This window comes from Pelophylax lessonae, assembly GCF_965119305.1.
Source record: "Pelophylax lessonae genome assembly, chromosome: 10".
Lineage (NCBI taxonomy): Eukaryota > Metazoa > Chordata > Amphibia > Anura > Ranidae > Pelophylax > Pelophylax lessonae.
The window spans coordinates 184,247,872-184,264,830 of record NC_138777.1 but is presented as its reverse complement, the minus strand read 5'-3'; the positions used below and the strand labels follow the sequence as shown (position 1 = coordinate 184,264,830).

The 16,959-nt window shown below is 40.4% G+C and overlaps 1 protein-coding gene across 2 annotated transcripts in view; it reads left to right on the top strand.

The window, feature by feature from the left end:
• The window catches only part of CPNE2 (copine 2), a 253,848-nt gene that overhangs the window by 234,461 nt on the left and 2,428 nt on the right, over window positions 1-16,959 (top strand). For both annotated transcript variants that reach the window (XM_082270133.1, XM_082270132.1), the window contains exons 12-14: window positions 871-925; window positions 10,438-10,489; window positions 11,098-11,231. In XM_082270133.1, the coding sequence (XP_082126259.1) occupies window positions 871-925; window positions 10,438-10,489; window positions 11,098-11,231 (241 nt within the window). The remainder of the gene's footprint in view (window positions 1-870; window positions 926-10,437; window positions 10,490-11,097; window positions 11,232-16,959) is intronic.

Sequence of the window (16,959 nt, the reverse complement as noted above, 5' to 3'; positions counted from 1 at the left end):
GCTTCATACAGATTCAATATTGAGTTGGTCCACCCTTAGCAGCTATAACAGCTTCAACTCTTCTAGGAAGGCTGTCCACAAGGCTTAGGAGTGTGTCTATGGGAATGCTTGGCCATTCTTTCAGAAGCGCATTTAGGACAAAATGTCTTGGTATGCTGACACCTCAAGAGTTCCCTTCACTGGAACTAAGGTGCCAAGCCCGACCCCTAAAAAAGAGTCCTGACCTCAACCCGATAGAACACCTTTGGGATGAGTTAGATTGCAGACAGCAAGCCAGGCCTTCTCATCCAAAATCAGTGCCTGACCTCACAAATGCACTTCTGGAAGAATGGTCAAACATTCCCATAGACACACTCCTAAACCTTGTGGAAAGCCTTCCCTGAAGAGTTGAGGTGTAAAGGAAGGCATCCTAATACTTTTGGTAATATAGTGTATCATTATAGAAATCATTATAGAGCCTGTGTCCTTCTGACCTCCACCAGAAAGTCAGGGCCACCAGTTAGACCTGTGATTTTCTAAAACAAGGGCTTTCATGTTCAGTGACAATGAAGACACAACAAATCAAAGCATGCTATCAGGTAGGTATGGATGTCAAATTCAAATGCTGATCAGGAAACAGTGAGGACTTTCTTGCACTATTTTAATTAAGTATCTGAAAACAGGGGGAATAAAGTGCCTAATGATTAGAGATTTATGGGAATGGTCACATGTACTCAGTTAGATGAGAACCATTTGTGATATCCTGCAGTACATGTTTTCCACCCACATAGAAAACAGGATTTTAGTGTTGTAAGATTATATAAAGAATTCTGCAATACATTTCCCGTGGTCTTATTTTGTTTATTTAATTTTCTTTTCTTGTATTTGTAGAGATAAACTATTCCCAGCATTAGGATTTGGTGCACAGCTGCCTCCAGATTGGAAGGTAACATCATTTCCCCTCATTATGCGATGATGTAATAGTATGTATGGAAGAATAGAACTGCATGTGCATGGTAAAGCAGACATACTGTATATGAGTTTTTACATTTGCAAAATGCTATAACTTTATGCAGAAATGAAGTGACTGTTGGTCCAGGATTTGGCCTATAGTACCAATTTTAAAGATTAATTGAACTATCAGTTTAAATAAGCTAAATACATGCCAAGTGCATCAAAACAAAATGTGCTATTCCCTGGGCAAATTGAAAATCTCATCCTCGTGATACACAATAGACATGTGTGGTTCATTTAGTTCTAAATTGAAATTCAGACAAATTTATCGTTATTTGGAAATTTGGATGTATCCGAATTAAAACAGTAAGGAATTTAAATAAATCCGAAATAACAAATCATAACTTCAGGCGAGATTCTAATTCTGATAGCTTTCAAATGGAATTCAAATCTTTTTGAATTGTCTTCAAATTGTTTTCAGATTGAATTTGAATTTTTGAAGAGAATAAAATAGAATAGAAAATAAAGGAATAGAATAGAAAATAATAGAATAGAAAATAAAAGAATACAGAAAAATAGATTAGAAAATAAAGGGATAATAATAGAAAATAAAAGAATAGAATAGAAAAGAATATAGTTAAACAGAACAAAATAGAATAGAAAATGGAACAGAATAGAATAAAATAGAAACAATCTTTCCATCTTCTGAAATTCGAATTCCAAATAGAATACATTTGAATTTAAATACAATAGAATTAAAAAAAAAAGATTAGAATAGAATATAAAAAAAGACTAGAATAGCATATAACCTTATTCCGAAATTTGAATTTCGAATAGAATAAATTCAAATTCGAATAGAATAGAATGGAAAAGAATAGAATAGAATTTTAAAAATAGAATAGAAAGAATATACGGTAACTATTTCCCAAAATTCAAGTAGAATACATTTAAATTCGATAAGAATAGAAGATAAAAGGATGGAATAGAAAAAAAATAATAGAATATAATAAAAAGAATATAACCATCTTCAGAAATCCAAATTTTGAATAGAATACATTAGAATTCGAACAGAATAGAATAGACAATAGAAAAGAATAGAAAGAATATAACAATACAAATCTTTTCTGAAATTAAAACTTCAAATGGAATGAATTTGAAATTTAAATAGAATAAATTAGAATTTGAAAAGAATAGAAAAGAATAAAGTATAATAGAAAAGAATAGAATAAAAAAAAACAATATAATAGAATGGAATTGAAAGGATATAACCATCTTCCAAAATTCGAATTTCAAATAAATTTGATTTAGAATGAAATTTGAATTTGAATCGACTTGAATTTTCTGAATTTGACCAAATTCATAAAATTTGAATAAATTCGAATTTGAATAAAGGAAACAAATTCCGAAAAGGAATTCAACAAATTTAACTAAACGAATTTATGTAAATACTGAATCAAAGCAAAATAAATTTTTTCATTCTGCACATGTCTAATACATAATTGTACCTTTTCATTATATATATCCTGCCCCTCTGTTGTGTATTTTCTGGGGCTAGCCCCCCTATTTCCTTCTTCTATGTTCACTCTGTTAGGTTAATGGGTGTAGAAACATGTTCAAGACCTGCTATTGAAAATTACTTCCTCGTAGTACTTCTCTTACTTCATAGTAACTTACTAGACAACTGAGAGTCATCCAACCCTTGGGTTAGTTTTCTCCTCACGTTCCATGCGAGAAAGCTTACCAATGTATTACTGTCGGTATGTGTTTTGCTTTTACTTTTTCTGTCCATGACTGTGTGTGCTTTTGGTTTTCAATTAGCCGTTTTGTACCTCTTGATTGTTACATCATAATGTCACTTCTTTTGCTTTTATCGTGTTTTGTATATTAAAACTCCCAATAAACCTATATTTAAAAAAAATGTGTTCAATACCTTACAGTTAAACTTCTTTCTAAAGCTTAACCACTTCCCATATAGCAAAATGATGTCCGGGAAGTGGTTGCTCTATCATGACTGGCCGTCATATGACATCCACCAGGCTAGACCGCGCAGAACAGCGATCGGTGGAGCGGTGTGTCACTCTGACACACCGCATCTCCGTTCCTGATAAATAGCCTAATGAGGTAGGCTCTTTACCATGTGACCAGCTGTGTCCAATCACAGCTGGTCACATAGTAAATAGGAAGTGCCGCTGATCGGCTTTCCTCAGTTCGTGCCTGACAGGCACGAGTAGAGGAGAGCCGATTGGTGGCTTTCCTGACAGGGGGGGTTGTGCTGGTAATCAGAGCATTGATTACCAGTGCAGACCCTTGGGGGATGCCACTAGAGCCACCAGGGATTGCCCACCCATGGCCACCAGGGATGCCCACCCATGGCCACTAGGGATGCCTACCTATGGCCACCAGGGATGCCAATCAGGCTCAGGGACCCTTTCAGTGCTGCCCATCATTGCCATCTATCAGTGCTGCCCACTAGTGCCCATTATTGCCCATCAGTGCCACCTATCAGTGCCGCCCATTAGTGCCGCCTATCGGTGCACATCAGTGCTGCCTATCAGTGCCCACCAGTGCTGCATATCAGTGCTACCTATCCGTGCCACATATCAGTGCCCATCATTGCTGCATATCAGTGCCGCCTATCAGTGCCCATCAGTGCTGCATATTAGTGCCTCATCATCAGTGCCTCCTCATAAGTGCCTGTCAGTGCGGCCTCATCAGTCCTCATGAGTGCAGGAAAAAAATGTATCTATTTACAAAGGCTCCGTTCACATCTAGGCGTTTTGGGGCGTTTTTGGGGCGTTTTTCTGCTCTAGGATCAGCTCTCAAAACGCCCAACAAGACAAATCCTATTCATTTCAATGGCCCCTGTTCACATCTGAGCGTTTTGACGCTGTATACAAAACGCCCAACGCTCAAAAAAGTACATGAGCTTCTTTTTGGGCAGATTACAGGCGTTTTCCATTCATCTCTATTCAATCTAAAAACGCCTACACAAAAATCGCGGTAAAAATCGCGGTAAAATCGCGGTAAAAAACGCCGCAAAAAATCGCGGTAAAATCGCGGTAAAAAACGCGCGAAAAACGCTACGCTCAGGTGTGAATGTAGCCTAAATGTTATAACATAAACAAAAAATGTTTGTTTTTTTTCAAACATTTCGGTCATTTTTTATTTGTGTAGCAAAAAAGAATAAAACCCTGCGGTGATCAAATACCCCCAAAAGAAAGCTCTATTTGTGGGGAAAAAAATTACATAAATTTGGTTTGGGTACAGTGTTGCATTACCGCGCAATTGTCATTCAAAATGCAACAGCGCTAAAAGCTGAAAATTGGCCTGGGCAGGAAGAGGGTGAAAGTGCCCTGTATTGAAGTGGTTAAAGAGGAACTGCAGTCTACTCACATAATTCGTAAAAAAAAAAAAAATACATAATTATCATTCTGAAGCTTCCCTCCAACCACTTTGCATATTATTTTATATATATACTGTATACTGCGATTCTGTACTTGCCAAATAGGCTGCAGAAATCTCCCTCCACTAAGTCTGGCTGCAGCCATTTTAACTGTGGCAGCTGAAGCTGCTGCCTGTTCACTTCCTGATTTACATAGACACACACATACACATTTATACACACACACATATATATACAGATAGACAGACACAGTCACACCATTGCTCACATTTCTCCTCTCTGGATGAATACTCATGGATCTCTGCAGTCTCCTGTTATCTCCGCCCTCATCCAGCCCCCTCCAGCTACCCATCTCTCATTGGCTGTCCTATGACTCATCCTTCCTCCCTTGCTGGAAAACTCTCACGAGAGTTAGAGAGAAAGCTGTTCATGATGTCATTAGCCTAGGCTAATTACCAGACAAGGAAGAGGAAGTGGGCTGTATAAGGTATTAATTGGCAGAAAAAAATGTTTTACTGTCCAAAGGTAAAATAACAAGGGCAGAGGATTTAATAGATGGAAAGATGAAAAAATGACTGAAGAGTCACTTTAAGTAGAAAAGCCTGTCTCCTGCTAGCAGCTGCAGAGTGGGACCCATGCTATATGTGGGGAAGCATTGGCCTCTGGTCTGACAAGCCCTAAATGAATCCGGCCTATAGCTCTGCAGTCAGCAAAGTTCATCCCCCCTGCTGATTGGAGAGCTCTTGCTCTGTCTAGGCATGGGACGTGTTGGACCCCTGCAGAAAGATCACTGCTTCCCCACTCTGTAGTATGTTGGAAGGGGAGAGGCTTTTCTAATTAGGCTGTGGCTGCCTTAGAAAGAAAGTGAACTGTAAGTCACTGAACATCTTTTTTCATAAACCGGAAATGTATTTTGCTGATTTAAGCTGAGAGTTCAATTGGGCTTTACAAAAAAAAATGTTCATCACTTAAAGTGGTAGTAAACCTATCCTGTCCAATTTCTGCCATCTCAAGCATTCTAAAGTGAACTTGCTCTGGGTAGAATGCATTCTACCTTCTCTGTTTCTGTGTAATCCGTCCTTTTCTTTGCAATGATGTCATCGGTGCACTTAGTCAGATTTTTCCGGCATGCTCTTCATGCCGTAAGTCCTGTGTTTACATGCTGGGGCTACATAATTTCCCTTGTTTAGCGGCAGCTCCAAGATCCCATAGAAGAAATGGAACTGGATGGCAGCACTCCGATGCAAACACCTTTATTCAAAATTATAAAAACGATGAATCACACAGTGAACAATGGTAAAACAACAGGGTACAGCTAACACGTTTCGCACCTCAACTGGTGCTTAATCAGAGCTGAAATATCAGACATGCATACATACAGATATATATATATATATATATATATATATATATATATATATATATATATATACACACACAGTATCTCACAGAAGTGAGTACAACCCTCACATTTTTATACATTTTTTTTATATCTTTTTATGTGACAACACTGAAGAAATGACACTTTGCTACAATGTGAAGTAGTGAGTGTACAGCTTGTATAACAGTGTAAATTTGCTGTCCCCTCAAAATAACTCAACACACAGCCATTAATGTCTAAACCGCTGGCAACAAAAGTGAGTACACCCCTAAGTGAAAATTTACAAATTGGGCCCAATTAGCCATTTCCCCTCCCCGGTGTTATCTGACTCGTTAGTGTTACAAGGTCTCAGATGTTAATGGGGTGCAGGTGTGTTAAATTTGGTGTTATTGCTCTCACTCTCTCATACTGGTAACTGGAAGTTTAACATGGCACCTCATGGCAAAGAACTCTCTGAGGATCTGAAAAAAAAATTGTCGCTCTACATAAAGAAGGCCTAAGCTATAAGAAGATTGCCAAGACTCTGAAACTGAGCTGCAGCACGATGGCCAAGACCATACAGCGGTTTAACAGGACAGGACAGGTTCCACTCACAACAAGCCTCGCCATGGTTGACCAAAGAAATTGAGTGCACGCACTCAGCGTCATATCCAAAGGTTGTCTTTGGGAAATAGATGTATGAGTGCTGCCAGCATTGCTGCAGAGGTTGAAGTTGTGGGGGATCAGCCTGTCAGTGCTCAGACCATACGCCACACACTGCTACATTGGTCTGCATGGCTGTCGTCCCACAAGGAGGCCTCTTCTAAAGATGATGCACAAGAAAGCCCGCAAACAGTTTACTGAAAACAAGCAGACTAAGGACATGGGTTACTGGAACCATGCCCTGTGGCCTAATGAGACCAAGATAAACCTGTTTGGTTCAGATGGTGTCAAGTGTGTGTGGCGGCAACCAGGTGAGGAGTACAAAGACAAGTGTGTCTTGCCTACAGTCAAGCATGGTGGTGGGAGTGTCATGGTCTGGGGCTGCATGAGTGCTGCTGGCCATGAATGAATGCCAACATATACTGTGACATACTGAAGCAGAGCATGATCCCCTCCCTTCGGAGACTGGGCCACAGGGCAGTATTCCAACATGATACAGACCCCAAAGATATCTCAAAGATGCCACTGCCTTGTGGTTGATGGACTTGCCAAGCATGTCTCCAGACCTAATCCCTATTGAGCATCTGTGGGGCATTCTCAAATGGGAGGTGGAGGAGCGCAAGGTCTCTAACATCCACCAGCTCAGTGATGTCATCATGGAGAAGTGGAAGAGGACTCCAGTGGCAACCTGTGAAGCTCTGGTGAACACTATGCCCAAGAGGGTTAGGGCAATGCTGGGAAAGAACGGTGATCACACAAAATATTGACACGTTGGGCCCAATTTGGACATTTTTACTTAGGGCTGTACTCACTTTTGTTGCCAGCCGTTTAGACATTTAAATCTGTGTGTTGCGTTATTTTGAGTGGGCAGCAAATGTACACTGTTATACAAGCTGTACACTCACTACTTTACATTGTAGCAAAGTATAATTTCTTCAGTGTTGTCACATGAAAAAGATATAATAAAACATTTACAAAAATTTGAGGGGTATACTCATTTTTGTGTGAGATACCTGTATATACCTGTATGTATGTCTGATATTTCAGCTATGATTAAACACCAGTTGAGGTGTGAAACACGTTAGCTGTACCCTTTTGTTTTACCATCGCTCGCTGTATGATTCATCGTTTAATCATCTTGAATAAAGGTGTTTGCATCGGAGTGCTGCCATCCAGTTCCATTTCTTCTATGCGTTCCTGTTGCAACCAGGGCCGGCAGGCACCTGATCTATTCTCAGAGGCAGCTGAATAATAAAGGAGGTGATTCTATCCTGGAGCAGTACTCCATTTGTTTTTTTAGCTCCGAGATCCTGCGAGACTCAATTTCCATACATTAGAACCCTGAATATGGGGTAATACAGAAGCAGGTCAGCTCTAATTTGTGGGACATGGTTCTCATAGTAATCCCGCAATGAAAACGAGGCTTGGCTTACTAAGCACTGCGCATGCGTGAGATTACGGACAGGTTGAGGGATAAAGAGCGGAAGTTATAATGGCATCAGACGCGGAAGACAACAGTCAGTATGGCATATGGCTGTACCCAGAAAGGAGCTTAGACATAAAGAAGGAAAATACAAGTAGGAAACATGCAATATGATTTCAATCTGCTGTGCAGTGTTTTAAAATGAAATAATACACGTTCTTCTCGAAATGTAGGTGTTGAGGGTCTGAGTTTACTATTGCTTTAAGCAGCCCATAGACTGCTTAAAGCGGTAGTGGAAGAGAAGAAAAATTTGCTTGATCGGGAAGAAAAGAATAAGTGCTTGATTCCTACATCAACATAGTCAGTGTTGATGACTATGTTGAGTCAATGGTTACTGCTGGCGGCGATAGCTTCCAGCAGTCATCGCGTGCAAAAAATCTGACAGGCTGGTTGTACTAATGTCAATGGATGAAGCAACTTCAGTACAACCAGCCTACCCATAGATAGAATATCAGTCGATCCCTGCTGAACCGTCTGAGATTCGATCCATCTATGGTCAGCCAGAATGAAAAACAGGCACTCTAAGGTGCCTGAACTTAACTTTTTCCTTTCTCTTTAGTGCCTCAGGAGTCTTAAACCAGGGAGTTCTTGTGTCTAATTCTCAACTTACTTTAGAAAACTCAAGGGCAGCCCTTCCGCTTCCACTCACTGAAACTTCATATTGGTTGTTACCCTTGATAGATGGCTTCAGTGTCATATAGGGACTTGGAGTAGGAAACATTTTAATGACTGCTGGAGCATTTTTTCATATGGGTGTAATGTGTAACATGCTTCAAAAGGTGACCCTAGCCTTTAAAGTTTTACTAATCTCACAACACTAAAATCTGTCTGTATATGTAGTAAAGCATGCTTGGTATACTCACTGTGGATCCTAAGAGGTTATTCCTGCGCATTGTGTAAAAAGGCTGTTTGATTCTGTCTTCCCTGATCCTCTCCTTCTTCCAGTCCCCGATCCATCCACTGATAGTACAGAGCCTTGGGGGCACTTTGCACATGCTCAGTTTGGTGTGTATTACTAGAGAGTTTTTTTTTTTTTTGGGGGGGGGGGGAGGGAGGGGTGCATGTTTGGCACAGGGCCAATCAGCACTGTCCAGGCAGAGGGTCAGGGGTCATACAGCCTCATAGTACAGTCAGAAGAGAATGAAACCTCCTCCTAAAAGCTTTAATCAGTAATCGGCCAGACACTAATAGAAGTCAGAAGACTGCTATATACTGCTGATGAGAAAAGGTATTTAGCAGTTTATATTTAATAAATTCAGTAAAACCTTGGATTGCGAGCATAATTCGTTCTGGAAACATGCTTGTAACCCAAAGCACTCTTATATCAAAGCGAGTTTCCTCATAAGAAATAATGGAAACTCATATGATTCCTTCCACAACCATTTATTCATAAGCCCTTCACTTTATAGTCCATTAATAAGATTATAGCAATGTCCATCCACAAATGGCGCCTCCACAAGGGGATTAGAAGCAAAATCCAACAGGGGCTACAGTGTATAAAAGAGAAGAGAGGCGCCTCGAAATGTAGAAATATGGTTACATTTAATGAAGGTACAACATTTAGCAACTCACATGGACTACATAGACCATCCTCCGTAGACCACAGCTCTATCACCGCTATCAGTCTGCAGTCGTGATCAGGAAGACTACCCTGCAGTAGAGCGATCTGAAAGCAAGCCTTGAATCGCTTGAGGAGTGCAGTTAGGAAGGAATGACGTTGATGGTGGTGGTGGACGGTCTATGTGGACAGCTTTACCCCAGATTCTTTCATTCTTAGATGTGCCCCTTTTAATCATCAACTATGTAAGTTGCTAAATGTTGTACCTTCGTTAAATGTAACCATATTGCTACACTTAGAGGCGCCTCTCATCTCTTTTATACGCAGTTCTGATGTGACGCTACTTGTATATCAAGACATCGCTTGTTTATCAAGTCAAAATTTAAAAAAAAAGTTTGCTTGTCTTGCAAAACGCTCTCAAACCAAGTTACTCTCATTTCAAGGTTTTACTATAACTGCATTTCCATGTTCTGTGTACTGTGGGAGACCAGATATAGTGAATGCAGGCTCCTGGGTTTAGTAACACTTTAATTATGATTGTTACACGTGTGAATATTTTGAGGTACCGAATCAACTCGGACAATAAAGCTCAGTTTGTTGTTTGCAATACTTGTAGTCGTAGACTGCCATATTCATATTTTCACACATTGGTTGTCATCTAGAAAATGTATGATAAGCAAAAGGTAGAATTAGAATAATACTGTATGCATTCCTTTTTAGACTGGGTTCACACTGCCGCGACTTCAAAGTCACACGACTTTGAATCCGACATCCCTGTCCAACTTTATTGCGGCTTGCATACAACTTAACAGAAGTCATTGCAAGGTGTATTGAAGTCGCACCAAAAGTAGTTTAGAAACCTTTTTCTAAGTTGCACCGTTTAGAACGGTTCCATGGGGCGTGACTTGTCATGCGACTTCGAACTGTTAAGTTGCATGGCAAGTCGCGGCAGTGTGAACCAGGTCTTATCATATAGTGGTAAACGTGTTATCGAGTGTCATTGGTGTGCGGCCTGATCAGAATGCTTTATATTTCAGGTGTCTCATGAATTTGCTATCAACTTTAATCCTACAAGCCCTTTCTGCTCAGGTGAGTTTATGTTTGTCTCTTGTAGTGGAGGTTTTACAAAGTTTTTCATACTGTGACATTTAAAGATGGCATCTAGCTGGGATTCATTCGTTCAACCCTTCCTAAGAAATATTTTGATGTTGGATCGATATTAAAAGGAAAAATCGTACACCATTGTTTTATATCTCTCACAATCTACTACTGTCACACGGACCTTCACACTTCTGGTCTACAGTATTTTTCTTCTTCAGCAATGATGGTACATTATCACCCTGCCTGTTAGAATTTTTTTTTTTTTTTTAATTTTACAAAAGAATGCAGCTAGGGCAGTGAGACTCCATGTTGAAAAGAAGGAATGCTTTCTGGATGCTCTATGAGCTAAATCACAATACTCAGATTTTCAATGCCTTTATCTGTAATTCTCAGAAGGATGATTGCACAGAATCATGCGACAAGTGTGAGAAGCCCATTGACACTGGCTACAATGGATTATATTCTTGGGTTTATTACTCCAGCTGTAACGTATCTTAGAAAGCAATCACTGTTTGATTTTGCTTGGAGCTACGTTGCCCATGACAAAATTTAAACTTTCTGAAGAAATTAAAGGTTTTTGTGCATTTTTCTTATAGGAGTTGAAGGCATTATAGAAGCATATTCTGCTTGCCTCCCGCACATACGCTTCTATGGACCAACCAACTTCTCCCCAATAATCAACCATGTGGCTCGATTTGCAGCACAAGCAACAACTCAAGACGCAGCAGCGGTAAGTATATTAATCAGTAACCTGTGTTAGATTTATTAAAAAAATAAATAAAAATAAAAAAACAGCCACTTTAGAGCATATCTAGCTCTGAACGCATTTTTTCAGGTTGTGCTTTTTACTATTTCACTGTAAAATTTCAGGTATTGATGACCTTGCAGAGAAAACATCACAGTACTCTTCCTTGCATATCTATTTATTTTTCTTCCCCAGAACACTAGTGCCATGTTTGTTCAGGCATCATTTGGGATAAGGATCTACTTCTGGTATTAAGATGCTTGGGCTAAGATTAAATCATTTATATCCTGATGCCTTTGCAGTAGTAGCAGTCCCTTGTTGTTACCTGGTAATCTGTGACTAGATAGTGTTAACCACTTAAGCCCCGGAAGATTTTACCCCCTTCCTGACCAGGCCTATTTTGCGATTCGGCACTGCGTGACTTTAACGGACAATTTCGCGGTCGTGCGACGCTGTACCCAAATAACATTCACGTCCTTTTTTTCCCACAAACAGAGCTTTCTTTTGGTGGTATTTGATCACCTGTGCAATTTTTTGATCATGCGCTATATACAAAAAAAGAGCGACAATTTTGCAAAAATAACAATATTTTTCACATTTTTTTTATATGAAATTCCCCCAAAAAAATGTAAAAATCTAAATTTTTTAACATTTTAGGCCAATTTGTTTTCTGCTACATATGTTTGGTAAAAAAAAATCGCAAAAAGCGTATTTTGATTGGTTTGCGCAAAAGTTATTGCGTTTACTAACTAAGGGAAAGAATTTTTGTCATTTTTATTTTTTTTAACGAGTAATGGCGGCAATCTGCGATTTTTTTTGTGGTACTGCGACATTGCGGCGGACAGATCAGACCCTTGACTGACATTTTTGACACTTTTGGGGGTACCAGTGACATTACTACAGTAATCAGTGCTATACATATGCACTGTTACTGTAAAAGGGGTTAATTTTTATTGGAGAGGGAGGGGTTAAGTGTGTCCCTAGGGGCGTGTTTCTTACTGTGATTGGATGTGGCTTTGTGTGTAACAGCACAGATCAATGGTCCTACATAGCAGGACCGAGTGATCAGTGCTTTTACACAGGGGAGAGTGACAGGTGGCTTTGTTTACATTAGCTGCCTGCCTTTCTCCCTCTCCACCTCGCCGGCTACTTCTGGTACGAGCGGGGGCGGGAGCGCGCCTCCGTCGGCGCGCTCGCCCCCTATTCGCTCCAAGGCTAGTGACGTACCGGTACGTCACTTTGCCTGGGAGGGGCTGACCGCCGCCGCATATAGTTGGGCGGCGGTCGGCAAGTGGTTAAAGTCCATCACACCTACACAGCTCAGTAACAGTTCATGCCTGTTATTTTGTTATCTGCAAAACTGGGGACTCAGGGGATAACTCTGCAAAAACCAAACAGAAAAAGGCGCACCAGCCTAGTGTATTATCCCACGCACCATTTATTAATAATCCATAGATAAACATACTCACAAACAACGGAGAAATGACATGGTATCAAAGCAAGCATCAGCTTCCAGGTTGCTCAGTCCACACAAATGCGTAAGCCAGCTAGGATCTTGGTGGTGCCCTCCAAAGGTTTGGAGTGCGCTGAGTGGACTGGGCAACCTAGAAGCTGATGCTTGCTTTGATACGCTGTAATTTCTGCATTGTTTGTGAGTATATTTATCTATAGAACATTTATAAGTGGTGTGTGGGATAATGCACTAGGCTGGTGCACCCTTTTTTGTTTGTTTTTTTTGTAGAGAGCTATCGGAGCTTCCCCAGTCCTAGGAGGCAGCAAGGCGATGTGTGTCCTTGACCCATGTGGTGAAGCAGATGTTTTTGGAAAACTGGTACCAAATCATCATACTCATGGCCAGGAGGTGTCTTGTTTTGATGTAAGGACTCAGGGGATCACTGGGGGGAAGGAGACTAAAGCTGGACATAGATGGATCAAAAACAAATTTTGATCCATCTATGGCTGTTCTGATTCGAGAGAAGTCGGTATAATGATCAGCTTCTCTCAAACGGGAATGTTGGAAAATTTTCATTTGTTCAGCACATTTCTATCAGCTCATTGGCTGATCAAAAAAAGATCCATCTAGCTTTAGAAAACAGTTATTAAATCTTCTCTGCACGTTCTTATCTCCCCTTCACACTCTTAATGTTGGCTCATGACTGGACATCTAAGCATCATGTTTTGGAATTGTCTGAAACTACAACGCAAAAATTAACTCTACTTACTACCAAAAATTAGCTCTATAAACAATGTTTACCTGTCTTTTATGCTACACTGGCTCCTAAAATATCAATGCTGGGTTCAAAATTTCTTCAACATTTGGGAATATTTCATTCAAACCTTGCTCATAAAAACTCAACAATCTATAATGCAATGCTTTCAACATACTCAATTGTGTCTACTCTGACTCCTAGCCAATTATTCTCCAATTGACATCCCATGCCTGGAATTGCACTTGTTGTCTAAAAATAGAGGCTCCCCCCGCCTCTTCCCTTATGCTTGCTACTTACTAGTCCGACCGCAATTCATTCAAATGTTTTTTAGTGTACACCACTGGACCCAGCACTGCTAGGTCTCTCAACTTATAATAACCTATTGTATATTGTCTTCTTGATTTGACTTGTTGGCCAAATATTGCGGCCATTGTTCTTGGTAATTGCATTCTCATAATTATTAAAAAAAATAAATACCAATGGTACATAGGTGGAAATGTTTAAAGTAAACCTCTGCATGGCAGTCTAAACAGTTACAAATCCAGTTACTACTAGAGCCGCATAATGTAAAATAAAACATCCTATACCTTCCTTGAGTTAGCCAAGTCCTCCTTTAGTTTTGGCTCACATGTTCCCCATCCCAGATAGTGCAGCAAAGTCATTTCTGCCAATAGAGAAAGCAGTGGGCAGGGCTAGGTGTGGTCAACTGCTAATTGACAATAATCAGCTACAGGCTTGTGAATTAGCAGTGCTGATTGCCACACCCCTTGCAACATCTTCTCATACCACTGTAGTGCAAACAGCCATATTCTACACAGGGAACAATGCTGCTTTGAATTCAGTTGCAGTGCAGCAGTGTTGTCCCCCATCTAAGGAAGCTGTATGAGTTGAATGTCACCGACAAAATTAACAGGTATTTGGGGACTTTCAGGGGGACTAAGGCTTCATGTACACCCTACCTTCTTTTACCGCGGCCACGGAAAAACACAAAATGGCGCGATTTTGCCATGGTTTTCCCGTGTTTTAAGTTTCCTCGCGCCTAGCGCTCAAAACATTCCTACCCTAAAAGCAAGAGTCCCACGTTGAGGAGAGGGAGGTTGAAGCTCACCTAACCACGGCAGCTCCTAAACGCTGCTAAAAGCTTATGTGTACATTGACACACAGGCTTTTACGGAGTTGAGTTTAGGAGCTTTGCCAAAAAAATGCCAAAAGCTCCTAAATTCAAGTTTAGGAGCTGCCAGTGTACATGAAGTCTAAGGGGAAAGCGGTAAGTGCAGATGCTTAAAATGAAGTGCTGTAGCACATATTGTTTTTAAAGTGGGAGTAAATCCTTTTCTGCCACTTGTACCTACAGGTAAGCCTAAAATAAGGGCTTACAGGTAAGTACAGTGAATGCAGAATACACACTGCATGCAGCCGGTTCATGTGCTCTGAAGGGACGGTATACCCGTACTGTCCCTTAACAGCTCCATGGCGCGGTCAGTGACTCTCACGCCCATGTGCGGGAGTAACATCTTTGCGGCGCGGCCAATCAGACGCCCGCAGTACGCGAACCCGGAAGGAAAACCAGGTGAAGATGAAAGCGCCTGTCAGCGGTGACAGCACGGCGCTGGAGGGCTTCATTCTATGATAAGTATTTAATATTGTGCTAGTATGCAATTCAAACTAGCACATTATGCCTAAAAAAAAAGAAATTGGTGCGGTTTACTACCACGTTAATGGGAGGCCATAGTTATACTGTACTTTTTCCTGGGACTGTGTGAGAACAGTAGACACATAAATTGCTGTATACTTATGAATATGTTCCTTGATGCCTGTAGAGAGCCAGTTTTAGACATAATTGAATAAGAGAGGTAAATAATATACTTGAGAGAGTATTAGTTTATTGCCTTTCTTTATAGAGAATAGATTTCTCAGACGTTACATTTGTCACTAACCTTGGCAATTTAGACTATGCTAATGATAAAAAATTGCATAAACAGAGGTCACCAGCCCCTTTCACACATGCGGACTGTTCATATCCGCCTGTCAGTTTTTCAGACGGATCTGAACGAATGCCCCATGCATCTCTATGGGGCAGTGGATGTCAGCGGAGACATGTCCGATGACATCCGATCCGATCTTGTCCGTCAAATCCGGACGGATGGAAATCCTGTTTTCCATCCGTCTGGTGGATCGGATCCGATGAGAACAGACAGGTGGTCCGTTCTCATCCGATTCCCCATAGAGGACAGCGGGGATCTGACAGCTCAGTCTCTGCACACAGAGCGGAGACGGAGCTGTCATCCACCTGCTCAGTGGGGATCAGCGGATCGATCCCAGCTGAGAAAAACGGAGCCCATCGGCGGAACGGACATGTGTAAAAGGGGTCTTAGTGAAAAATGTAGGTCAAATCATTCAGTAGATCAAAAGATAATAGCAGCTGTAATTGTTGAATATGACAAATCTTGACTTTAACTGTAACAGACAAGCCAGGCCCTATCCTACCACATATTTTATCAGTTTGCATTGTCTAGATTTTTTTTTTGTTCTGTATATTAAGTTTTTTTTTTTCAAAATCTTAGAAACAGAAACATATAGGGGTTGATTTACTAAAAGCAAATAGGTTGTGCACTTTGCGCGTTCCATTGTTCCAAAGCTGAGTAAATGAAGGGAAGCTCTGCTAACTTCCATCATCCAATCATGTGCAAGCAAAATTCTGTTTTTTTTTTTTTTCCCTTGCATGTAATTGGGTATTTTTTGCAGAGTGAAGCCTTCCCTCATTTACTAAGCTCTGGAGCAAATCTATGCGAGCTAAACACGCAATGTACTGTAGGTCCTGTTTTCGCCCTGTGAAGTGTTTGGTGGTTTTTCGACCTGATGCCCTTGGCCCGGGCAGTTGTAACTTGCTTTAAGTAGAGCCCTATTGCTTTTATCTTCCTTTAACCAGGGTAACTGGGGTCTGTCGAGGGAGGGGAGACAATTTCCCTCCTCATTTTCACCCTGCTCCCCCCCCATCCTCCTTTTTTTTCTTCGTTGGCTCTCCTGTACTAACCAAGCTTCAGGGATTCCAAGCCAGGATGACCTTTAATGCAGAAGTCTATATTGTTGTTATTGCTTGGTGCAATATTTTGTAAAAGTTTTGGATATATCTTTTCGTGCAAATGTGTAACCATACGCTTTTTTTCAGAGAACTTTATGTAATATAGTATTTTCAGGACAACCTGAATGGTTGTCGGTTTTCTTTTTGTTTTTATTGCCTGTACTTTTTTTTTTTTCGATACCTTTTCTGTAAATTTTTGCAAAAACTTTAATGATAGAATGCAAAAAAAAAAAAATCCAGTGGTAAATATGTAAACAGTACAATTGAACATTCTGCTAGAAAACTGTACATCAAATAAATTCAATGTCCATAGATGAGTTTACAGTGAGTCCCATATTCAAAGGAAAGTAATTCGAGGAACAGATTTAATTAAGGTATATGTATCAGGATTACGGTTCTTCCCATCATATATCTATAGTAA